The following is a 26,475-nucleotide window of genomic DNA, read 5'->3' as shown; positions in this document are numbered from 1 at the left end:
GGAGGTACCTAAAGTAACAGAGCCCCAGCAGAGTTGTCTTTCTCAATCTTAAATCTCACAATTGCTACAAGTTAAAGTTCAGATCCATCAAGCCCTCAGGGACCAGCACATTCTCTTCCCAATGGACAAGCTCTTCTTTCCTCAGCTGGTACTCAGCTGGTACCTCAGCTGGTACCTCTAGCCCCCTGGATATACTCTCCCATGTTGGGCTTTGGCCAGCACCTCTGCACAGACTCTTCTGTCTGCTCAATATCCTGTCCACCTGGTGAAAATTCATGTATTCTTCAAACATCACCTTTTCTGGAAAAAAAAAAAATGCTACCTCCTCCTGGAAGCCTGTCCTGCCCTTTCTGGCCTAATGATTTGCATGGTTCATTTTGTTCCCTCAGTTCTCGGTGCACATCACATCCCCTGCTCTCTGACACACGAGCACACACACACTGCATCACAGTTGGTTGTTTATTTATCTTCATTAATGCACTGTGAGTTCCTCAAAGGCTGGAACCAAATCTCAAGGTATCTCAGTGGCCCTAATGTATTGCATAGAGCCTAGATAATTTCTTAGATGATGGCCACTAGCTGCCTGTGTCAATTAAAATGAATGAAATTCAATTTCTCAGTAATGTCAGCCACATTGGAAGTGCTCAATACACACATGTGCCTAGGGGCTATGATTTGGGACAGTACCCTTTCTCTCTTCACAGAGCTCCATAGGACAGTGTTGTCTCTGAGGAGACCAAAACCATATAGTACCCTTCATGCGTCCATGGTGGGCCTGGGAAGGCCTTTGCTGCTCTGACTGCACAGGTGCTGGAACCTGGCATGGAGAAGGTGCTTGAGGAAGAACTTCCTGGAACTGGGGTGGAGTACCATCACATGGGTTCTGGGTTTGTTTACTCTATCTAGGTCCTGTTTGGGGTGCAGCTCCAAAACCTGGTTCCCTAAGGGCCTCTGCTGGTGCTACTCCCCTTAGCTGACAGATGTCTCTCTGTAGGGAGGGAAGGGCCTTTCAGGACAAGCTCTGCTGCTCAAGTCTTAATAAGGGAAAGCTTATCAAAAGCCCAGATTGTGTGGTGGCCACTTGAAGATGAAGAGCCCTGGTTCAAGGGTTCCCCGGCTCTTCCCTCCAGCACCCTAAACCATCCTAGGACAAGGATAAGGTGCACTGGCTGTGGGCAAAAATGGCCTCTCTTACCACCTACTACCTGCCTCCCACGGCCCCCTGACCTGGGAGACTGGGGTGGTGAACACACTTCACACATACATCACGATGGTGTTCCAGAGTTGTGGCCCCTGAGAACCAACCCTTCTCCTGAGCAGCCGAGGACTATGGGTTATGTACGTAGATGGGGTCTTAGCCTTGGGAAACTAGCATAATTTTCCTTGATTCCTCCCACTTTCCCTGACTCCACCTTCTCCACTCTCCTGGGCCCTGTCTTCCAAGACCCTGACCTCCTCCTAGGAAGACAGCTCTGACTCATGCACCTGAACCAGGCATCCCACCACCTCCCCGCCTTCTGCCCCAACCTGTCCCACCTGACCCAGTCTCAACCCTGTGGCCTTGATCATCTTCCTAAAATACAACTCAACAGTCGCTCTACTGTAATCTGCCCTTCTCCACCTTCCCCCACCTGGCCTGGCCTCTTCTCATGCACTTCTAAACGCTGACTATTCACTAAGTAGTACCTTTCTGCTCTGGGTTTTGCTCATTCTGTTATTTCTGCCTCATGTATTCTCTCTTTCCCTAAGAAAACGCCTCCTACCTTGAGAGCCAGCTCCAGCTTCACTTCCTCTGGGAGGCCTTCTTGGATTTCCCCCAGGCTGAAAGAGTGTGTCTCAGCTCCGAGAGTGTTTCCCACACACTCAAAGTGTGTGTCTCAGTCTAGCCACAGGTTTAAAGCCAAAGGCTCTGGAGTCAGACTGATGGCTTCACCTCCCTGAGCCTCCTTTTCTGCATGCAAAGGGGGAATAATAGGGTGCCTAGTCCATGGGGCTGGGGAAGATGAAATATGATCGTATGTGTAAAACATCCAGCACACCTGCTGACCAGCTATTTCTCACTAAGTGTTAGCAAAGGCTTTTATGTTGTTTCATTAGGTAATAAATTAAATGGTCTAAGAGCTTTTGTGGAGAGGGACTCTTGTTATTCAAGTTGGGACCCCCGACTGAGCAGAGTGCTGGCATAAGAGTAGGCATTCGGTGAACATTTATTGGATTTAATTTATTGATTGACACCATCTGTAATGAGGGGCATTTCAGAGGACCTGATAGGCACTGGGGGGAGAGTTGGGAGGGTAGAGGCTTTGTGGAGCCCTCAAGAAACCATGAAGGGCCTTTGCAGGAGGCACACTACAGCCTCTGCAAGGGAACTTAACAGGGGTGTCATTGTGTGCAAAGGCACAGGAATACGCGGCTGTGTCATGGATGCAGCCTGCTTGGTCTCTAGTTGGACAAGCCCTCTTGCCAAGCAGAACCAAGGCATGGGCAGGGAGTGCTCCCATCTTGGGGTCCTGTGACCCTCTCAGCAAAGGTTGACAGCACTGGTGGCCGGTGCTGGTGCAGGAGTGGGGGCCCCTCCTCATCACTCTGCAGGTGCCAGCCTGCTCCCTGCTGGAACCCTCACCTTCCCTGGCAGGCTCCTGGTCAGGGCTGTTGGTTCCTCCAGGCAATCAATGGCTCCCACGTGAAATATTTTCCCTACAGAATAACCATTTCCATAGTGGCTGCGGGTTTTTTTTTTTTTTTTTTTTTAATATCCTCCCCCTTCTGCCCTATCCTTTTCTCCAGCTCTAGAACATGAGCCCCCTCCTGCTTTCTTCCCTCTCTTCCTTCCCCATGTTCTACTGAAAGTCGATTCTGTGCCTATACTGTGCTGAGGCGGGGTTTAGGGATGAAAATGCAGCCCCTCTGGCCCAGGGCAGACAATAACCGTAGGTCAAATGAGCAGTCCTGGTCCTCAGGGTCTCTCCCCTGCCAACCTCTCCCTCCCCCTCACAGTCACAGGAGAAGGCCTGGCCCACAACTTTGAAGGAGTTTTGGGGTCGGGAGCAGGACTGACTTCATGGGCTGAGCCTGCATCCCGCCCGGGCCCAGACCTCAGAGGGGCCTGTGCTGGGTTAACACTGTTATTGTCCTCTTGAAATTCTTGATGATTTTGAACAGGGTTTTACGTTCTCATTTTGTGTTGGGTCCTGCAGATTTTATGTAACCGGTCCTACTCAGGAGGGTAGAGAGAAGGAGGTAGACAAACTGGGGCAAGAAGTGGGCAGAGAAAACTATGCAGGACAGATGGCAAGGGGCTCCCTTCTCCGAACTTTCCATCTGAAATGGAACCTTGTCTATCCTTTCTCTGCAGAAAACTGATGGGCTGATGAGGGAAAGGAACACCCCAGGTCTTAAGATTGGCATAAGATATTGTCTTAGAATGGAGGGGTCACAACAGGGGGTCAGGGGGTGGTGGGAACTCTAGAAGCCTCATCTGCCTCTTGCTAGAGGAGCAGTGGAGCCCTCCCCTCCGCCATGAGCCCCAGCCTCCTTCCGGCCCACCTTTCCTCATGAATGCTGGTCCTCAGCCTCCATCTTCTCCTGAGGATCTCTGTCCCACCTCTGTGTCTTCTTGAATCAAAGGCTCAGAGCTGGAGAGGGGAAGAAGTCACGGCTGACCTGAGTGAAACAAAAGAGAAGGACACTGGCCCTCTTCCCCTGCTGTCCTCCTGGTTTTCTTTGGGGTCCATTGGCCTTTAGATTCAAGGTCAGCCTGTGCTCAGGAAGAAGGTGCTTGTACCAGCACTGGAACTCTCCATGCACGATTTCTTTTAAAGAATACCTGGTGATATCCATGGGTCAGTTGGTGGTCTACTATGAGTCCCAAATCTGTCCCTTCTGTCTTGTGTTTGACTAATATGTGGTGGGATATGATGGATTGGAGGAAAACAATCTAGAAAGGGCTCATTAGATCAATCTAGGCCTCTGTGGGTGGTAAGAGCTCCCTGGTTCCCAAATAGAAATGTGTCTATTGCAGTATTTCTGCCCCCCATCATTTTAGGAAAGTCAGATTGGCAGAGTAGAGTTTGAGCTCCAGCATGCCACCCAGCTGGGACATTTGTCTTGATTTCTCAGGCCAACAGCCTCCTCATGTGAGTGACTCCGGCAGATCCCTTCAGGTTCTGATATAATGTGATTCTAAGTTTATACTATTGTCCTTCTGGGTCACTATGAGCAAGTAACTTCCTGCTGTCTAACCTCAAGCTCTTCTGCTATATCTTGCTCCCTGTTAGGTCCTCATCTTACTTTAGTCAAGTGGGATCAGGTCTCCATGTTCCCAGAAATCCACAAAGTCCTACAGAGAGATGACTTTCACACCACCCACCCCTTGGGTAGTAGAGAGAAGGGCTCCCACTCTCGCTTCCTCCCATCCTGCCCCAGACGCAGCCCTAGGCTGGGGGAGCTGAGGAGCAATTTGGCCCTGCTGTTTCTCCTCACACAGGCAAGCCTGAACTGGCCCGCGAGGGCCCTGCTAATCTACCCTATTACCGCAGGTAAGAATTATAATCAGAAAGCACTCGAGGGGCCAAGGCCCACGTGGGAGAAAGAGAAGCGCTGTTGATTTTATTCCAGAGCTTAATTGGTATAATTGCTCTCTTCCTCCTGCCAAGCCAGAGATGGGATCAGCTCTCCCACCCGCTGATGGGGAGCTGCTCAGAAAGTTCTCTTAGTCTCAAATGGCGGATTCTGATGGCTGCTCAGAGGCTCCTCCGGCTCCTTTCCAACCCCAGGTGGCAGGAGAACCAAGGGTCCCCCTACCCTGGAGGGCTGGGGACCTTAGTGGAGCCTGAGCCCTGGCTCAAGGGGGCTGGGAGGGTTTCTTCAATGATCACTCCATCCCACCAGGAGGACTAGTAGGAGGAGGTGGGGAGGGACTTCTCTGTAGCCAAGGTGCTGACATTTGGAGGACCCTGAGAATCAGAGCATCCCAGAATGGGGAGAGGGGAGAAGGTAGAAGCTGGCGTTGATCCTTTCCCCATTCCTGCTTTCTCCCTGCTCCTCCCTGCGTTTTCTGGGGAGTCTACCTCTAAAGGGGTGTTTTGTCCTCACAAAGTCACCAGGACCTATAATTGCCAAGTACCTATAATTGTCTATTGCAATAGATATCACATTTAATACTAACACTATTCAATAATTTAATTTTTTAAAAAGGCCCTAAAACATGAATGCACTTAGGAATCAATGAATCACCCTGGGGACCCCAGGCCTCATCTGGATAGTCTCCTTGTTAGAAGGGGAGAAGGAAAAGGGGTACAGTCAAGAACCCAGTGCCACAGGAGGAGGTCTATTGCTAGATCTGTCCAAAGTTAAGTCTACATTCCATCCACACTCCCAGGAGCTCCCTGAATCGGAGTTGCTAGATGAAATACAAATCTCAGCAAAGCACAGTGGTGCACACCTATAAACCCAGCTACTTTGGAGTCTGAGGCGGAGAATCACAAGTTCAAGGCCAGCCTGAGCACTTAGTGAGACTCTTTCTCAAAATAAAAATAAACTAGTAAAACAAAAAAGGCCATGGATGTAGCTCAGTGGTAGAGTGCCCCTGGGTTAAAACCCTAGTAATAAACAAACAGACAGACAGACAAATCTTGTATGGGAACTACTTATATTAAAAAGGTTTCCTCATTTATCTGAAATTCAGATTTCACCGGGCATCGTCCCAAATGTTGCAAGGGACATAATTTATGCTAAAAGTTACTTGTTATTTATCTAAAACTCAAATTTAAATGGACAGCATGTGTTTTTATTCCCTATATCTGGTAATATCTCCTCAGCTCTTGGGTCACTCCCAAGTCCACCTGGCCTGAGTGAAAGACCTGGACTCCCTCTCACCCCCACAAGCAGCAGCAACAGGGCTGCAGGTCCCTCCCCTCCCCAGCCCGCTCCTCCACCTCACCACTACAGGAGATGGGGGAGCCAGGGCTCTCTCTGCTAGAGCAGAAGGAGACCTGGAGGTCCTGCAGCCTCACCTTCCCTAAGAGGAGACACAGAAATCCACCCTGAGCAGGGGCCATGCTTGACCCAGTCTGGTAGAAGAGGCCCTCCCTAAGCTCTCCAGCCTGTAGGTTTCCCAAATGCAGAAGAGGGACTGATCAGAACCCTAGGTTACATGTGTGAGCATCAGTGCGTGTGTGCAGGCACACATGTGCTCACACATGTGCAGTCAAGTGGAGGAAGCAACTTCCTGTCTGTCTCATAGCACTTTCCCATGAGTCTCTCTAGGACTATCTGCCAGCTCAGCCTCTGGGCTGATTTCCTGGACCTTCTCAAATAGGTGAGCAAAGTTCTCACTTCTGCCCACTCCGTGCTGGTATCAGACAGTGGGGAGGCCCATGGATTTGGGTTCCAGAGAGCCTAGGTTCAAATTCTAGCTCCAAGGCTCACTAGCTATGAGACCTTGGGCAGTTTAATTTCTCCGTAAAATGGGACTAATAAGAACTACCTCAGGATGAGGTTGAGAGTTTCATGCTTGTATCTGGTGCTGTACTTGGCCTATGACAAAGGCTCAACAAATAGAAACAATAATAATTATTTGGTTGACACTGTAGAGCTGCACCCAGCCCAGGGCTTCAGGAAAGAAGGAATGTGATTACACTCCTTGGGGAGTCAAGTTCTAGGGCTCTGTGAACTTACCCATTAGGTAGGCAGTTGTAGAGGGCAAGGCCTAGACCTGCCTGACAGCCAGGCCCCAGTCCAGCCCCCCGGCTCCCGCATGCAGTGGGCTGCTGGGCCTTCTCCACTTTACCCAGTAAGGATTGGTCTGGAATCTGGGCCCACTTCCCCTGCATTTTCCTGCCTTGAGGCCATCACTCATGATATCCTGCTTCTTCCTTCTCCTGGTCTAAACCCTACCTTTCTTTAAGAAAGTCTTCTCAAAATTTTTTCTGTGGTGGTCTTAAGCAGGACTCGGGACTTAGGGGTCTGTCTAAGATGGTGACCCCACTAAGAAGGCCTCCCCAGGGGCGGGAGGATGGTGTGGACATCTGCTGGTGACAGGTGAAAGGGGGAGGGATAAGAGCTCTTGCAGTGATCGGATGGAGGGTCTCATGTCATTCTTTTCAATTTCTGTTTAGGGTTCAATTATGAGACTGTGTACATTTATTTAATTAACTTCTACCTAAGGAATATATTGCTTATTTGCATCAGTAACATTGCAATAGATATCACATTTAATACTAACACTATTCAATAATTTAATTTTTAAAAAAGGCCCTAAAACATGAATGCACTTATGAATAAATGAATCACCCAAAAAATTAGATTAAAATTCAGGCTCTGATTTAGTAAGTCTGGAGTGGGGCCTAAGAGTCAGCATTTCTAACAAGCTCACAGGTGACTAAGTTGATCATCCCTGTATCACATGCTGCGAAGCAAAGGCCTAGAGAAGAATTGGATATGTCCACTGTTGCCCCAGTGGAGTGGGATGATGGGGCCAGCATGACCAAATTGGGTTACTTAACCTAGGCAGCTCAAAGGGGTGGTCAGGCAGGTATGTAAATGCCAGAGACTGTTGATGGAGTGGGGGTGAGGTATTCTGGAAGGGTTCCAGGTTGGTGTAGCAATCAGTGAGGCACATAAGCAATAATTTTGTAGAGGGTGCCAATGATGGCATAATGGTTAGGGATGTGTACTTTGGAGCTGGATTGTCTGGGTTTGAATCCCATCTCTACTATGTATCAGATATTTGACCTTGGGCAAGTTACTTAACCTTTATATACCTAATTGTTTCTCACTTGCAGAGTGCGAAGCTTGCAAATTATGAAAATAAAATAAATGACTTGATCCTTAAAACCTTTTTTGAGCATAAATGCACACTCAGTCGGTGGGGGCTGTAACTACACAAGGAACTGAAATTCAAGCAGTGCCGTGTGGTGGAGAATTGCTCACCCTGGACTCTATTCCACGATGGTCAAGGTCCAGGCAGGGTAGATCCGCCTTCTAAGTGTCTGCTGATGTGAACATTGAGGGGAATGGAGATCTTTCAAAGAATACCATGTCTATGGCTGGCTGAGCTGCATGGTGATGCAGTTATCATGAAGGCCAGGCAGTGTCTCGGTTTCCTGTGTGGGTGGTTGTCATTCTCCAGGCTTGGTTTTCTAAATAGGCAGGAGATAGGAGTAAGATGATACTGATATGCCATCTGTAGTTTCTGACTGGTAGGAATTCAAGCACACTGAGGGTGAGGCTGGGATGAGAGGGTACTTGTGTGCAGGAAGGAAACAAAGAAGCGCAATACTTTATGAGATGCTAAAGAGACCCCCAGAGCCTCTGCATAACTTAACTGTGCCCTCCAGGCACTGTGCTATCCAGGTCAAGAGCAACAGGGATTACCATTAGAACAGGGTACTTTTGGGGACTGGACCCTACTGCATCAGTCAGATTCACTTCCTGAGTTTCTAGAGCAAATGAGATGGATATGGCTGCCCCTTTCTGGACATAATCATTATGGAAAGCAACTCTTTCTTTGCTGATCTTCTGCCTCCAATATTACCCTTAGCCAATACCTACCTGGTCTCTTAGGGGATCTTTCTAAAGCGAAAATCTAGCCATGTCCTTCCTTAGCTCAAAAGTCTCCAGGAGCTTCCTATTTTCTATAACATGGCATTGCTTATGAGACCCTTCAAACTTCTCTGTACACGTCTCTCATTCTTTCCCTCATTCCTCCTTCTGGAAGCCCTACCTGAGTGCTTTCAGGTCCCCTACAAGGCTACACTCCCTGTTTCCCACATACTGTTGCCTCTGCTCAGAGTTCTCCCCCCCCCCCCTTCTCCCTGACTGATCCTACTTGGCCATCAGTTCTCAGTGTAAACACCGCTTTCTCCTGGAGGCAGTCCCTGACACCATGGGGCAGGTACCATAGTGCCTCATTGTGACTCTCTGTCTGGCTCCCACTGGACTGTAGGGCTCCAGGAGGAAGGACTCAGATGCTTTCTTCTTAGCAGCTGGCCTTTCTCAAACACTGCTTCTGGGACAGAATTATTAGGGTTTTCTGTCCAAGTCCCCTAGAAGCTCCCATGGTAGCCTCTCTTGAGAGGAGGTGGTCCCCATACCTTTCTGTGCCTAGAAACACCTGGAGCGTTCTGTAGGGACATATTCCCAGGCCCCACCCTAGTCCTTATGAACTCTCCCAGAGAGGGCTTGGGAGTCAGTATTTTCACAATGATCCCCAGATGATCTAATCAGTTAGACCATGATGGATGAATGATGACCACCAGAGGACCCTGTCTGGTGTGACAGACCTTGCCCATAGAGGGTGCTCCCTGTGGCGTTTTTGGTCCCATCAGGTCAGGATTGATGTGGGTGGAGGGTCTTCTCTAATTGCAGCTATCAAGGGATTCCCTGGTCAGTTTTCACTTACTGCCAAGGCTGCATGTCAGTCTGTCCACCCAGAGCTCTCTTGCTGGAGATCTCGGGTGGGGGGTGGGGAGGTTTCTCCTAGGGGTTCAAGAGACTTGAAAGGGAGGATACTGGTAAAAATTACTTAGGGAAGAGAAAGAAGCTGTACCTTCTACAAATTGATCTATACTGTTGGGATGATAGAAAGTCACCTCCTCTACCCTTCATCCTGTATGCCTGCGTGGGACAGCCATGGTTCAGGCCCAAGACCCCTTCAAGATAATAAAGTCCAGGAGTAGATCCATGGGTCATGGGTCAGCTTATCTGGGTCCCATGGGACCAGCTACATGGGGTGATAGCCTAAGTCCCAGACTGGAAGGCAGAGACAGTAGCACACTGATAAAAGATATTATAACTTAGGCACACATGTAAAAAGCGAAGACAGGCAGTTTCCTTGTTTGCTGAGCTACCAGGATCTACAGACCACATCAGAAATCCTTGAGTCAGCCTGGAATCTCTGGTTGTGCACAGGCAAGACCATCTCCCATCTGTCTGGGGGAATCAGCAAACCAAGCGTTTCAATCAACCCAGCAAGAAACTCCAGGACTTTGGCAGAAGCCCCCCAAAACTCCTGGGTATTTGAGGGGACAAGGAACAGTTGGTGCTAGGGGTGGGTGATAGAGAATGGCTTGTGTCTTTGGGGAAGCATTTTCTTTGGTTGGGTACAGAAGGAGATTTCCCATTGTCAATGGTGGGGACATCTCTATTATATGGCCTTAAAGTCGACAAGGTTGAAAAAAAACAATGTCACACTCAGGAGAGCCATGGCATAGATTTGGAAGCCTGGGGAGGGGTGGTGAGGGAAATACTGGTTATCCACAAATAGGCTATGGGTTCAACCTTGGGTCTGAGAGGAAGAATTAGGATTATAGATAGAAATGTCTGGCATAAAAGGAACAAGAAGTGGTTTGACATAGAGGCCAAACAGGGGAACTTAAAGAAGTGGGATACAGGGTTAATAGTAGCCAAGTTTCAATAGTCCCAGGATGGTTTGGAAGCCATTATTGAACCAGAGATTGATCTGCAGCCTTCCCTTCATTGACCCTCTTCCTCCTCTCTCCCACCAGGCGCCTGGATGCCAACCTCATCTCTCTGGTCCCAGAAAGAAGCTTTGAGGGGCTGTCTTCCCTCCGCCACCTCTGGCTGGATGACAATGCACTCACAGAGATCCCCGTCAGAGCCCTCAACAATCTTCCTGCCCTGCAGGCCATGACCCTGGCCCTCAACCGCATCAGCCACATCCCTGACTATGCCTTCCAGAACCTCACCAGTCTTGTGGTGCTGTGAGTGCTGTCCTGGCCCCGTCCCTGGCTGCGTCCTCCTGGGCCTAGAGGCTGCATGTTTTCTCAAGTTGGACGAGAAGCCTGGCTAGCTTTGCTCTTCTCTGCATGTTGCTGAAATCCTAGTCTCCCTTTCTCTTTTGTAAGAAGGATGAGGATGTCCATCCTCCATTAACCACATTAGATTAACATGAAGTAAAATGACGTTATACCTATTGAAGGGCTCTAAGAGTCACTATAATGCCAGAATACTATAACCAGAAAACAGGAATTAAGCTATCATTTTCTCACTATGTACATATAACAACTCTACCATGCTAGTTGGAATAGAAAACAAGAATTTCTTAACTAATTTCTACCATATTTGATGAAAAAATGATGCAGTCGTATGCTCTGGCACAGAGATGGGATAAATTCACCTCATTCTGCAGGTCTAAAGAAGCAAAAAAAGCCATCACTTGTAATTAGACAGCAAAGCCCCATCAGGGTAATTACCTGGGAGATAGCATCCCTGGCAGGAATTGGGGACTGGGGTGAACTCTGCCTTCCCAATGGGAACTTTAGAGTGCAAATTAGCTCCCAGCTAATTGCCATGAATGATTGGTAAGTTCATAGGGTAATTACTAAGGGCTTGGAGGTCATGTGTAATTGCTTTGAGTTACACACTAATTGCTACAGGAACATGTGTGTTGGTGACTCTGCTAAGTGGCAACATTACTTCCCCTGCTCTTGGAAATCTGGTGTGATTTTCCAAGCCAGGGAATGAATGATGCTTAGTTATATTTCAGAGATGAAAAGACAGGCACCAATTTGTCTAATTCTCTGTTCTGGGAGATTAGAGAACCAAGATGAATATTCTTAGGGAGCACATACTTCTCTCAAGATGACCACACCCTCCCCACTCCTGGGAGCTGGTGACATGTTTCTGGAGGATCAACAGAACAAAGTGATTGGTCTCAGCTTTGGTGAGACCCGTATCCCTGTGACTTCATGAGGGAATGAGGTCAGGCTCCATGGGAGACTACTGGAAGACTGAGAACTTCATCATGGGTCTCAGACAAATGGGCATCCGCAGGTGCTTATAGAGCTCCTATGTGGACACTGAAGGGCCACAGGATGATGGCACATAGCTGTTCTCCCAAGGGGCAATAGCAGAACAAATGTGGGAACAGATAACTGAGATGTTGTATAACTGATGCTAACATAGCCAGTTGGTAAGTACAGGTTCTCGGTAGCATAAGAATAGAAGAGAGGCTGACGCAATTATAGATGGGGGGAGAGGGAAGTTTCACAGGTGAGGTGCAGCTGGTCCAGGACCTGGAAAAATGGTGGATTTAGATGAGCAAAAAGAATAAGAGCATTGAAGTCAGGGGTGTGCAGCTACCCGTGAATAGTCCAATATGGCAAGCAGAGAGTCCTCAGGCAGAGTGTGGAGAAGAGGTTGGTGATGGGAGTTTGGGGACTCACAACATCAGAGCAGGGAGTCTGGCTTTCATCTGCCAGTGGGAGAGGGGAATTTGAAGCCTTTCAGGCCAGAGTTAAAAGAGAGTATTTTAAGAAGGTCAATGTGAAGGATGGATGAGAACAGGGGCAAATTAGTTATAGGGAGATCAGTTCAGAGGCTCTTATGCATCAAAGTCCAGATTAGGGATGGGGCAGAAAGGCTAGAAGGAAAAGCAGGCTGTAAGCAATGTTTTGAATGGAAAATTGATCTGGTTTACTGGGGTCAGAGGGTGGGAGACCAAGAGGAAAAGGAGTCATGGGTGACTTCACGGTTTGGCTGGGAGGCAGGGTGTTGGTATGAAAGTCAGGCCTGTGAGAGAGTTAGGAGGCATGGGGACCCACTGGGCATAAGGAGGGACAAGGGACTAAGGGGGAAAAGTACTGGTGCAGGAGCAAAGCTGAAACAGAACTAGACTCCAGAATGGTAGAGTTCAGTGGCAGTTGGGATAGAGGTGTGAGAAAATGGGACAACTAAAACCCCTCAGGAAGGGGGCGATTATTCCCAGAAAACATGGGCTGTTTTCTCTACTGGAACAGAGGCTCCCTGTGGGCAGGAATCTGTTGCCCCCTCTGGAACTGACTGAGATTCAAATCCCAAGGCTCACAAAGCTCCTGTCCCCTGTCCTCCTCCCCGCATCTAGGGATGAGACCTGCCTGTGGTCTTGGTATCTGAGCAACATCTTAGAGGCCAGCCTGATTTTTACCCCTTGGAAGTGATTTTTCTCTTCTGACTAAAGTTTACTTATTTGTTTGTTGGTTTTGTGGTGCTGGGTATTGAACTCAGGGGTGCTTAACCATGGAGCCACATCCCCTGTCCTTTTAAAAATATTTTATTTAGAGACAGGGTCTTGTTGGGTTGCTTAGGGCCTTGCTAAGTTGCTGAGGCTGGCTTTGAACTCACAATCCTCCTGCCTCAGCCTCCCAAGCTGCTGGGATTCCGGGCATGCACCACGTATGGCTTGAAGATATTTTTAAATTCTTGAACTTTAATAATGTAACTTCAATATGCCACAGAATATTAGACATCCTGCATCTAATTTTCCTGGAGCAATGTATACTTTTGAGTTGCAGGTTCCATCTTCCTGGAGATTTTTTTTTTTCATATTTTGTCTTTAACTATATCTTCGGTCTCATTTTTTGGATTCTCTCCTTCAGAAATGTCAGTTACTCTGATTGACTCCCTTTGCATCACATTGATCAGTTACTGTTTTATCTCAAGCTTTCTCTCTGACACTAAATTAATTTCAGCAGTGATGATGCTGTTCCTTCTTTCAAATTTATTGACTAATTTTTCTTTTAATAATGATTTGGGGTCCTCAGGGTTTTTTTTTTTTAATCTAGGATGGTCATTTTCTTTTCATTAAAAATTCTGTCTTTGAAATGCTGTTTGGGTTGTTTTGTAGCAGCAGGCACATGTAATCTATTGCCTTCTGTTCCTCATTCATTAGTGATATTTTCCTTTTTCTGGCTGTGCGTGGGGAGCTGTTCAGCTGTTCTGGCGGCATCGTCTTGGGCTCCGTTGGTTCTCCCCTCCAAGCTGCACTGTGTGCAGTGAGTACCAAGGATGAATTCGGTTCTGTCCTCTATTTTGGTGGGATGGTGAAGGGTGGGGATATACTTTGAGGCAGCATCCAATCTTTGTTAAATTCCTTGGGCTCTGCTTTCTCTGCCCGGGTTGTGGGCAGAGTTCATTCCCTCTGCTCAAAAATACCTTGAGGCTGGGCGGGGTGGTGCATGCCTGTAATCCCAGCTACTCAGGAGGCTAAGGCAGGAGGATCTCAAGTTCAAAGCCAGCCTCAGCAACTTAGTGAGACCCTGTTTCAAAATAAAAAATAAGAAGTACCAAGGATGTAGCTCAGTGGTAGAGCACCCCTGGGTTCAATCCTTAGTGCTGGGGAAATCCCCCCAAAAAACAGAAACCTCGAAGCCCCTTTGGCTTTAAGCTATTTTCTGCATTCTGTAAGTAGTCTGAAGCCTTTCTTTTACTTTTTCTTTCCCTTGTTCCTTTTGGAAGCCAGAGGTAGAGAGGAAAAACAAGGACACTCATATAGGCAATTCTCTTGGACATGGGTTTTAGGGAGAGTTCTTAGATTTTGCTTTCTTGCCAGTTCATTTTCTGGAAAAAGGAGCTGATCCGTTGTAGACTGTTCCCTTGGTCATCAGTTTTTGCAGTGTCCTTACAGTAGGCTACCTGTCTTTCCTGGCTTTGTTGCTACTGTTAATATTTGGGGTGGGGTGGGGTCTGGCTTTTTTAATTTTTTTTTCCCATTAGGAGTTGGGAGAAGAAAATTCTGTCACTTATTTTCAGTTAGCTAAATTCTGTCACTATTTTCAGTTATCTTGGAAATCTCCCCTGAAATGCTTTCCTTCCTCTCCTCAACCCACACCTGCTCTAGCCAAACTCTTTACCACCCTGCGCAGAGAGACCAGGCTCATTCCCACCTGCTTGCCTCTGAGCACACCTTTACCTGTGCCTGGACCGCCCCTCCCTCTGCTCCTGGGGCTCACCTATCTTCCTGGCCTTGCTCTGGATCACCGCCTCTGGAAGCCTTTCTTGGTTCCTCTGGCCTCACCGATCTCCCCGTCCTCTCAGCGTGTCCGTGGCTCCCTCCAGCTGTTACAGAAAGCTTAGCCTTTAATTATATGTTGTCTGCAGTGGTTTGCTCTTGGCTCCCCTAAGTGTGTCTGGCCACTGAGTCAAGCTGGCCGGGTCCTAGGGAGCAGGGTCATAGACGAAGCCTCAGACTTGAGCCCCTGTGACATCAGGCCTCTCCCAGTGCTTAGCAGGAGTTTGCTTTAGCCTTGGCAGGTCTAGGCCCTCCTCTCCCTGTTTACTTCAATAAGAAGTCAAAACGATGTAACCTGTGGCCAAAGCATCCCTGGCAATGATGGTTTCAGAAGTCGGTCTTGCCTACTCCATTGGTCCCTGGAGACAAAGGATTAGACCTTGGGTCTAACTGGGGTCATTCTGTCCATGCTTCTGCCTCCGCTCTGCTACGCTCACCACCGTGTGTTCTCGTCCGTTCTGGCCCTGGAGTGGTGGCGCTCATTCTGAGGTGTCTTTCCTCCCCACACAGGCATCTGCACAACAACCGTATCCAGCATCTGGGGACCCACAGCTTCGAGGGGCTGCGCAATCTGGAGACACTGTGAGTGGGGGAGTCCTGCTCAAGCCCTGTCCTGCCTGGCGATGAGAACTGCATTCCTCGAGTGGGGGTTGTGGGCACGGGGAAGGGCCAGTAGGTCTGGGATGCTGGGCTGTGGCCCCAGGCTTGCTCACCCACGTGGCCTTCCCTGGCATTTTCTCTGGGATGGCACTCAGAATGAATTCCTCCTTCCCTCAGGTGGGTGGGAGGTGCCCTGGGGGAGTTCAGAGTGGCCATGGGGAGTGGGAATCTAGGGTCCTGCCAGCAGAGACCACCAAAAAACCGCACGGTTTAGACAGAAACAAGGCTGCAGGGAGTATTAGGGTATTAAGCCTGGGGACTAGACGTTTTGGGAGTAATGCCGGGACTGTTTGCCAACTGATCTAACTAGCTAAATGATTAATGGGGGGATGGCCCGTTCAGCACTCCAGTCTGACTATAAAAAGCACCCGAGCTGTTGACTCTTAAAAAGCCATATTATTCACACATCATCATCCTGGAATTCAGTTAAGGTCAAAATGCACCCAAAGCCTCCCATCACTTCCTCTGGAGTGCGGCCAGCCCCCGCAGAGCGGGCTGAGTGGGCCCCAATTGAGCAAACAATTGGCCGGCCTCTGTAAGTGTGGCTGCCCATGTCAGCTGGGTTCCTCAGGTCCCAGGAGAGAGCCGGCTACCACTGCCACCTGGTGCAGGCTTGGGAGAGGGGCGCTGGGGAGAGAAGGATCCCCAGGTCATTGGGGGTGGGAAGGGCTCACAGCACCAGCAGGATAGTCACAGTTCCTGCCCCCCCCACTATGTCCCCTTCCCCATAATCAATTCCCCATTTTGCATACACTCCCCACTCCCAAACACACGCCCCAGAGCATCACTCCTGAGGTGAGGGATTTTCAAGAATCCAAAGCAGTGGAGGAGAAAATGCTGGAAGATGGTCGGTGGCTGGGAAGCAATGTGTTGTGGAAAACCATTTGGCAAAGTCTATCCCGAGAGGCCTGGGCACGTGTGTTTGTGCAGGGAGGGGAGTGGAGGCCGGGAGCGAAGTTCCACTCCTCTTTCCTGTGGTGGGGCTCCCAGGAGCGTGGCTGCTCTCTTGGGCTCAGCCTGCAGCAGGACGAATGGCAGAGTGGGGCCCAGCTCCCCGTAGCCTCACTCTTCAGCCAACTCGCTGCAGAGGAGAGGGGTGTGGGGCGACATGCCCTAGCCTGGAGTCAAGAACATCAGAACCTCCTCCCCTGCCACTATGCGTGACTGGGGCTGTGTGCTCCCCCCGCCCCTACTGGCTGCCACAGACAGCTGGACAGTTCAAGCTGAACAGCCTAGCCCACTCCACCACCTTGGGAGAAAACTGATGCCCAGAGAGCTGGCATGACTTGCCCAGAGTAACTCCCCAACTTATGGACGGAGAAAATCTAGGATGCAGTAATGAGAAAACACAGGAAAGTCCCTAGGATAGTGCCCTGACCGCCATCCTCGACCACCTGGTCAAATGGGAACTGTGTGAGCCTACTGTGTTCTAGGTTTGAGAGGCTCCTAAATGTGGGAGATGGCTATTTCCTTGGGGTAGCCCTGACCTCCATTAACCAGACTCCTCCAGGAGACACAAGAGTGCTCGGGGCCATTCTTGGAGTTGCTATTCATCTGTAGGGCAGGAAGGAATCCAATGCCATTGGCCTTGGGATGGGGCGGGGGATGTTCAGTCTGCTGGGAAGTCAGGTGAGGAGGGGGCACCTACACTGGGTGTGGGTTGGCATCTCTAAAAAGCCAGTGAGCAGCTGTTTCTTTCCTTCTGGGGCACACTGCCTAATTCTTTCTCAATTAGCCACTGGATTGCCGCACAAGGCACTTGGCTCAGCTGGTGCTGGCTGAGTCACAGAGAAATCCTGCCGCTAAGCACCCACGGGACCTTTCATCTATCTACAGGAGTGTTTGGCTCCAACACACAAAGCCCACGGCTGTGCCCACTTTACAGATGGGAATGCCAAGATCCAGAGATGAGGAAAGTTCTCCCACTTCACAGTGTGGAGGCTGAATTGTCAAGTGGCAAAGCCATTGGCAACGGATGACCCGGGGCACAATGCCATTCTACCAACTACATGACCTTACTGAAGTCATTGCCTTCTGAGTCTTAGTTTCCTGACCTACAACACGATGTCATCAATAACACCCACTTTACAGGGCTGACATGTGCGTTCAACGAGATGATGCGTGTAAAGTGGTTGCAGAGTCCGGCAGCTGTATCAGAACCTGCTCTGTGTTCCCCGCTCCTTCCCCATCCCCTCTTCTGAGGGCCTCCATCTCAGCAACACCCCTCTCTTCCCCACCCATGAGGGGTAAACTCTTCTTCCAACTTTTGATCTCCAATTAAAAAGGGGGAAAGTGTGTTCTTTATCCTCTGTTCCCCAGAGCATTTTCTGGGGAGCCAGATGTGGAGGGGGAGGAGTGGCTGGGAGAATGAAAGGAGAAAGAAATGATAGTCAAACCTTTTAATTGTTGCATAATTGGCACGCTCGGCAGCCTCGGCTATTACTCGGGAGCTTTCATGTGAGCTTCTCACTGGAAGGGTATTTCTCCCTCAGGCCTCGTAAATCTCTGCCACTTAGACCTCTCTCATCTCTGGCAGCAGAGGGAAGATCAAACCCCCACGGCCCAAGCTGTGGTTTGGCTCAAGCTGTGGTTTGGCTCATCTGCAGACTCCTCTTTGGAGGGAGAGGTCCCCCCAGTCTTACCACCTGGGAAGGAGGGGCCAGGTGCGGGCATGCACACTCGTGGCCACACAGGCACCCTGAGCAATGACACGGATGCACACGCCACATGGCTCCCACCCTTTACAATCCTCTCTCCACATCAACGCCCCCACCCCATGCTCAGCACAGCACAGAGATGCCCATAGCAAACGCACCTGCGGAAACACAGCCCCTCTATGCCCTCGGCTCTGCGGGCCAGGCTGCCTGGGTTCCAGCCCTGACTCTGCCTCTGCAAGCTGGGTCAGCCAGAATTTATGGCCTCGCCTCTGGAAGTCTCACTTTTTTCACCTGCACAATTAGCTCCCACAAAAGTAAGGGGGAGGGGCTTGGATGTGGCTCAGGAGTAGAGTGTTGGCTTAGCATGCATGAGGCCCTGGGTTCAATCCCCAGAACCACAAAAAGAAAGAAAATCAAGGGGGAAACAGCATCCTACACCAGAGTCTCTCTACCTTCAAAGGAGCCAGGCAAATCTAAGCAAATCCAAGTACTTTGGGCAGGGCGACAGGGCTACTGATGGACAGCATAAATCTCACAAATGCCACATGAGGCCCCGGAACACAAATCTTGCTACTGTCTGAAGAAGTCTGGTCTCATGGGAAGAGTCCCAATGTAGTTGTCACCATTCCAGACTGTACCAAGAAACCTCAGCCAGAGGGGGCGCTCTGTCCTGCACCCATGACTTCTTTCAGATCCCAGTGAAGACAACCCACCGCCTGTTGGGAAACTCAGAATCAGAGATGGTCTAGCCCTCAGCCTATGAAATAGCAATTTCTCCACTTTCTAGATCAGACCAAATATACAGATTTGGGGCCAGGTACTCAAGTTTCTATAGTTCTTATGTGATAGAAACCACTAGAACCCATACCTCAGCCTCACAGTACTTTGCTCTATTTGGCACTCATTACCTCAAGCCCAGAGCAATTAGAGGACTTCCTAGGTATTTAGGTTGAGAGGAGGAATCATGATGTAGAACCACCATGGGAGGTTTCTTCTACCGGGAAGTTTCAGGGACCAGAAATCAGGTGTCAGGACCTCTAGGTCAATGCTTGGAATTGCAGCCTTGGAGACCCCATGCAGCTACCCTAGCCTGACAGCTAAGGAGCCTCAAATTCCCGGTTATAGTTAATAAAAATTTCAGTGGAGGAGGTAGAGACATGCTCCAAGGTAGAGTAGTCGCTTAGCATGCGGGAGGCCTGGGTTAGATCTGCAGCACCACGAAATCAAAGCACCCTGCAATCCCAGTTGTATTCTGAGGGGCCTCTATATCTGGAAACTTGAGGTCTGCATCCAATCTGGAATCCAGAGGGGGCAGGTCCCAGCATGCATGTGGGGACAACCGTGCCTCCATTCCTTCAGCCTGGGCAATGATCTCTGGGCCTTGTTATAGCCTTGTTAAACAAATCAGGCCCTACTGGAGCCTGGGCGGGCTGGACATTTTCCCTTGGAGAAGAGCCTGGGTCTTAGTGAGAACAGAAACCTCCTGGCTACAGCGCCTTCTCTAAATCAGGACCAGGATTAAACAGGGGTCCAGGAGGGGAGGAGAGCAAGGCAGGAATTTATAGAATTCCTCATTCTAACACAAAATTGTACATTCCCTGTCAGACCTCTACTAGTGACAGATGTCCCAGTGATCTGTTTCTGTGGAACATGGAACATTTTTACTTCAACAGCCATTGTGGCTGGAAAATATTCCCCTGTATCTTTGTCATTGAAACCACAAATACCAACAGGTTTTACTCTCAACTGGCTCAGACTGGGCCCTGAAAGTATCTGGTACCGCTGTTCTGGACCTGATGGTAAACCTTTGGCCTGGCAGATTGCTACCAAGGTTCTTCTAGGGCTCAAGGCATCCTGGGGAAGATCAAGGATTAGATTTGATTTGGTAGATCTGGATTCAAATCCTGATCCTGCCACCAACATGTGACATGTGCAAATCACCTGACCTATCAAGAGTCTCTGTTTCCACAAATAGAAAAATAAGGATGGTATTTAACAATTCAAAAGTCTGTTGCCAGGATCAAATTAAATGAGATAATCCATAGGTGCTTCCTCTATGTTGCCTTTCTCTTTCCTGCCCTCTCATTTAATGTTGCATGGAATGTGTCTGAAGGTGGCAGGGAGGTTTTTACCCAGAGGTGACTCATTTCCTCTATAGGATGAATAGGAAGGAATTCCCAGGCAGTCAAGATGTGACTGCTGTATTAGTTTCCTGTGGCTTCCATAACAAACAACCACAAACTTAGTGGCGTAAGAAAACAGCAATTTATTCCCCCACAGTTCTAGAGGTCAGAAGGCCAAAATCAAGGTGTTGTCAGGGTTGGTTCCCTCTGCAGGGTTTGAGGCAGAATCTGTTCCATGCCTTTCTCCTGGCTTCTAGTTGCTGATGGCAGTCCTTGGTTTAGAGACTCATTCCTCCATGCTGGGTGTGGTGGCGTATGCCTGCAATCCCAGCTACTTGGAAGGCTTAGGCAGGAGGATTGAAGGTTTAAAGCCAGGCTGGACAACTTAGTGTGACCTTGTCTCAAAATAAATTAAAAGAGCTGGGAATGTAGCTCAGTGGTAGAGCACCTGGGTTCATTCCCCAGTATCAGATGCATACATGTATATATGAGACCCATCCCTCCAGTCTCTGCCTGCGTGTTCTCAATGCCATTTTGTCTGTTTCTCCTCTTCTTTTAAGACTACTTATCAATGGATTTAGGAGCAGCCCTGTTGATCCATATGGACCTCATCTTGAGATCCTTCACTGAATTCCTTCTACAAAGATTCTCCAAGGAAGGTCACATTCACAGACACCAGGGGTTAGGACTTGGGCTTATCTTTTGGGGGGGCTACAGGCCAACTCGATACAGCTACCCACTGGCAGTCTTCCCAGCAGAACCCTCTGGGAACAGGCTAAAGGGTAGACAGAACCAGGTGAATCTTGCCAACTTGCCTCCTTATCTCAAGGCAAGTGCAGATCATCCTGAACTAAAAACAGTTCCTTCCATTAGGAGAATTTGAAATTTTTGTACTCAGAGATTGTCTCCTCTCATTTTCACCCCACACCCAACCACTTTTTTTTTTTCTTTTCTTCTCTTGTTTTATTTAGAGGCAAGGTCTCACTGAGTTGCTTAGGGCCTCTATAAGTTGCTGAGGCTGACTTTGAACTCACGATCCTCCTGCCTCCCAAGCTACTGGGATTACAGGCATGCACCTGGTCCCCAACCAACCACTTACTGAGGAAGACAAAGCAGGAATTTTGTTTTCTCGTGTTACAGATGGGGAAGCTGAGGTAGAGAGTGGATGACTTCTCCAAGGCTACTCAACTGATTAAGAGGCAGGATTGGAACTCAGATTTCTCTGCCCTTGGCCCAGTGAAACTTCCCGACCTCACTGCCTCTTGAGGCTGAGAAGCGAGGAACTCTTTCCTCTCCAATTCTTAATCATCTTACTTCTGTGGGTTTATTAGTTGCAAATTTGTGGGCTTTTGTGGCTTATAGAGGAATTTATTGTTCCATATAAAACCTTTTTTCTTCTGGCTTCCCCACAGAACCACTAATGACTTTTAACAGGCAGAAAATTGAGCTGCCCAATGAGTTTGTCTTGTGTTCTGTGACCATGATGAGTTATTAATAGTTCTTCCCAGTACAACATTCCCTTTCCCATCGCCCTAGCGTTGGGGGGAGCCAAGGTCGCTGCTCCTGTCAGTGCTGCCCCTTCCTCCCCTGCAAGAAATGGGGCCAAAACTTCCATTCTGAACTCCACCCCACCCTCGCTCCCACAGGCACCCCAGCCAGCTGGTCTGGAATGGAGAGGGAAGGGAGGGTAAGGGGAGGGACGCTGGACCATGGGATCCTTAGCAGATGCCATGGAGATCAGGTCTGGCTTTGCATGTCTGTAGGAAGAAACTGGTAAGAATCAGTTATTGCCACTCTTCCTGCTGCCTCTTTAGATTCACTCATTCCATGTTTATTGAGCTCCTAGTATGGGCCATACCACTACTATAGGTACTGGGGAAACATTTACAAATGTAGCCCCTGCTATCACTGAGACCAAAGGGTTCTAGAACAGAAATGTTGAGGTCCTTAAAATTTATCACAAATGTACCTTTCCCAGCACTCCTGACCTCATCACTCTAACCCCTTAACCTTGGCATGCCCCTGGGCTCACCTGCTATTTACACTCTTTCCCTTTGGGTTCTCATCTGGTCTTGTTGCAGAAAGCTGGGTCCTTGTCCCTAATGCTAATCCAATAATGAGGACACTATTTTGAGAAAAGGGAAAAACAAAGTTTATTACTTTTCTAGCAAAGGAAAAATACAGGAGACTCCTGCCCCAAAGGAGGTGATTCTGCCCATCAGCAGGAATGAGGGCTTTTTTAGAGGATTCAGAGAAAATGAAATTAGGGAGGAGAGATCAGGAAGGAGAAGATCAGCGAGGAGAAAGTTAGGGAAAAGAAGATCAGGGGGAGAAGATCAGGGAGAAGAAGGTTTAGAAAAAGAAAAAAACATGTAAGTTTCAAAGCCACAGGGATACAGCCAAAGTATCCAGTGAACCCTGTTACAGTCTCAAGGTTTTCAATACTGTATATTTCTTGATGACTCCAGACCTCTCTCCAAACTCCAGACTTAAATGTCCTTAAGCAGTCTCCTCAAAGCCCAGGAGCTGGTACAGATGTTTCAAGCTTTAATCTAGAAAAATGCCCTGACATGGACAGAACCCACAGCAATAATAACTCAGCCTTGCCTTGGGGCAGGGTCACTTTCATATAAGCCAGTCACTCAGAACCTTGGGGCAAAAGTAGAACAGAGAATTAAAGCCAGGCATGGTGATACACTTTTATATAACCCCAGTGACTCCAGAGGCTGAAGCAGGAGGATCTCAAGTTCATGGCCAGCCTGGATAATTTAGGGACACCCTGTCTCAAAAAAAAAAAACGTGCTGGGGATGTGGCTTAGGGGTTAAGTGCCCCTGGGTTCAATCCCCATTACCAAAAGAAAAAGAAAAAAAGAAAGAATTGGGGGAAGTCTTGAGTGGCATGTCATGCTCCTCTTTGGAAGACAGATGCATGTCTTATGGAGGTCCTACCAACAGGACAAGGCCATGGGAGGCAATAATGGTGGTGCTTCAGCTCAGGATGGAAGTATTTGTCAATAGAGTAAGTTGACAGTGGCCGCTAGGCAGACGGCATAGGCAGCAAGTGCTCCACCATCTCAAAAATTCAAACGGAAAGGAGACCCCCATCCAACTGGAATCTCAGAATCAATTCTTGCCGTGGGGGCCGGTTGGACTGTTACCCTTTATCTCTCTTCCAGTTCCAGGTTTCTGCAATCCAGGTGCTTCATTAGGGCAGGGCAACCCATAATCTCCATATCAGAGATGGGCACTTTCATGAAAATCAGCACACTATTGCTTTGGGTATATTCTGAATGTTCTCTCTGGCAAGGAAGAGAGTGTAGGTGGAGGAAGGAAGGGTGTGTCTGTGCCTCTCAATAGAAACTGATGACAATTTTACTAATTGCTGTATTTATTAATGGGTGGCCTTTTATGTAGGTTGTTTAGAAGGTAAAACAATGCGATTAGTCATAAGGGTTTGCTGCTTCCTGGCTCTCCAAGTCAACGGCCCCAAGCTCAGGGCTCGTCTGCAGCAGGGGAAGAGCAATTAAGAAACCTGTTCATTGTGCTCATTTGCCTTTGTTCCAGGCCTTTGGGAGATAAAAGTGGTTCTGAGTTTACCATCTATCAGAAATTTCTGTGTTTTGTTTTTCATGCTATGTGGTTATGCTCACTTACATTCCCCCCTCACCCTCCCAACCCTGCGCCCTTATCTATGATCTGGTAATAAACACAAATATTAGCCTTGAGAATAAAAATGTAAGTGGAAACCCAATTAATGATATTCATCTTTCTTAATTGCTGCAAAAAGTAGATAGACCAACTTGTGTGCCTCCTATTGTCTAATGAATGAAGCAACTGTTCTCGTATGTAATGTCTAGTGAAAGGAAGAGGTAAAAGGGATTGGCATTATTTGGACAGCTACTCTGTGCCAGTCTCTGGACCAGGTGAACAGAGCAGCATTCTGCAGTGAGAATCCATCTGCAGGTGAAGAAACAAGCTACATAAATCAAGTGACTTTTTCAAGGTAACATTTGGTCAGGGAGGTTACTGGGGATGGAACCTAGGGGACAGTTTACCACTGAGCCACATCCCCAGCCTCTTTTTTTTTTTTTAAGACAGGTTCTCACTAAGTTGCTTAGGGTCTCACTAAATTGCTGAGGCTGGCCTCAAACTTGAGATCCTCTGCCTCAGTTTCCTGAGCCATTGGGATTACAGGCATTGGTCACGGTGACCAGCAAGGCAATCTTATACACAGAAGACCAACAACTTTAACACAGATAGTAAATAAAGCCAGTAACTGTGATACGCCTGTAATTCCAGCTATTCCAGAGGCTGAGGCAGGAGGATCACAAGTTTGAGGATGAACTAGGGAAATCACAAAGACCCTATCTCAAAAATGAAGGGAATATCTCAGTGGTACAGGGTCCCAGGGTTTAATCCTCAGTACTGAACAAATGAATCAATAACATGGATAACATATCAAAAGATGTTTAGCTTCTAAGTCATAAGTATTTGGTTTTGACATGCTTATAAACACTTAAAAAACTCCTACAGAAACCTCCTCCACTTATCCTCTTTCCCATTCTCCCTAAAATTTCTTCTTAGCCCTTCTGTTTGGAGCCCAGCTAGGGTCCAACTCTGGGTTGTATAGAAAGTGATTTAAGACAGGACTCAACAGGTCTGAGTTTGAGTTCCAACTCGAGGACTTTCAGCAATTCACCTCTTTTCTCCAAGCCTTATTTTCTTTATCAAGAAAAAGAAGGGGCTGGACAAGATGTCTGTAAAATCCTGCCATCTCTGCCTGCTGGTCCATAGTGAGGCTCCATAGAAAGATGAGGAGCTGGCCATTTCTGCCCAGGATTATGGCCGTTGAGCAATGTAGAGCTTGGGTTACCTTTTCAGCTACTTTGACCAATTTCAAGGGTTTTGATTGGATTTGGCTGGAAACAGCTAAGCAGATGAAGGGGAGGCTCAGCCATGGACAGCTGCAGCTTCCGGGCTGATGCTGGCTGGTGTTCGGAAGGGTTTCTCTTTCGCCTCAGCCCCTCCCCATCTTCTTCTAGCTCCCAGGAGCAGCAGTGAGAACAATGAACTGTCCCTGAGCTTCTGGCTGATTATGGGGGCTATTAAAGATAATGGATGGATGAGTTTTCCAGCTGAAGTTTAGGGCATCCTGTCACAGAAGAATAAGCCCAAGCCTGTGGCAGGGGAGGTCTTCCCTGCAGTCACCAAGAGGTTGCATGTTAGAGTCAAATGCCAAAGGGCCAAGACACTGCCTCAAAGCCACCAGCCACAAAGGCTTGAGGAGCCTATTTTGAAACCTTGCCCAATGGGCTCAAATGATCATCTTCAACAGCGAACATTCAAATATCTGGCCTTGGGCCTGAGCTGCAGGAGATCCAAAAGTGAACCCATATGCTTCCTGATCACAGCAAGCTGCCTGCCTCATGGGAGTGACCCTGTGCACGTGGATAACTCTACTCTGGACTTGACCTGCCTGGGCTTTGATCCCAGCTCTTCCATTAGGAGCTGTGGGACTGTGGCCAAGTGATGACCTCTCTTTGTGCCTCAGTTTCTATCAAAATGGAAGTACTAATGGCACCTACCTCAGAGGTATTAAATGGACTAATACATGTAAATCACCTAGAACCATGACAGTTATGTAGTAATTACTATTATTACTGCCACCATCGTCATTACCAGTCCAAGGCTGGTGCATGCTGAGGAGAAAAAACACCAGAAAAAATGCTGAGAGAGTAATTCATTCTAACTGCAGGGATGAGGTTGGACTCGTGGAGAAAGGTATATTTGAGCCCAACTTCAAAGGATGACTAGGGTTTCAACAGCTGAGGATGTGGGGAAAGGGCATTCCAGGCTGAGGCAGGAGCCGTCCAAATAAATATACAAGGGTGTGAAGATACAAGGAGGGTTGAAATCCAGAGGGAGCTGAAAGATTGATTAAGGGCATCCGAGCCCGTTAAGGAATTTGAACTTTGTTAAGTCTTTATTCTGGAAGCCTTTTCAGATTTTCAGTGGAGGAGAGTGACAGAGTCAGCTTTGCCTTTTAAAGAATTTTTTTTTTTTTTTGGCAAATGCATCGTAGCAAAGAGTGTGGGCTCCAGACACCCAACTGATGGGGTTCAAATCCTGGCTGTGACACTGACTTAGTTGAGGTGGCCTAAATTGCTAACAAATAGACCAAAACATGCATAATGGCTGAAACACAATAGAAGTTTATTTCTGGATCATTTAACAGTCCAAGGGG

The 26,475-nt window shown here is 48.3% G+C and overlaps 1 protein-coding gene across 5 annotated transcripts in view; it reads left to right on the top strand.

Annotated features, from left to right (window-relative positions):
* Positions 1–26,475, top strand: part of Lgr6 (leucine rich repeat containing G protein-coupled receptor 6) — a 120,405-nt gene that overhangs the window by 65,067 nt on the left and 28,863 nt on the right. For all 5 annotated transcript variants that reach the window (XM_071600179.1, XM_027945650.2, XM_071600182.1 and 2 more), the window contains 2 exons: positions 10,509–10,724; positions 15,302–15,373. In XM_071600179.1, coding sequence (XP_071456280.1) covers positions 10,509–10,724; positions 15,302–15,373 — 288 coding nt within the window. The remainder of the gene's footprint in view (positions 1–10,508; positions 10,725–15,301; positions 15,374–26,475) is intronic.

This window comes from Marmota flaviventris, chromosome 12 (assembly GCF_047511675.1).
Source record: "Marmota flaviventris isolate mMarFla1 chromosome 12, mMarFla1.hap1, whole genome shotgun sequence".
Taxonomy (NCBI): Eukaryota; Metazoa; Chordata; class Mammalia; order Rodentia; family Sciuridae; genus Marmota; species Marmota flaviventris.
The sequence above is the reverse complement of the archived record's forward strand: the minus strand, read 5'-3'. Positions and strand labels throughout refer to the sequence as shown.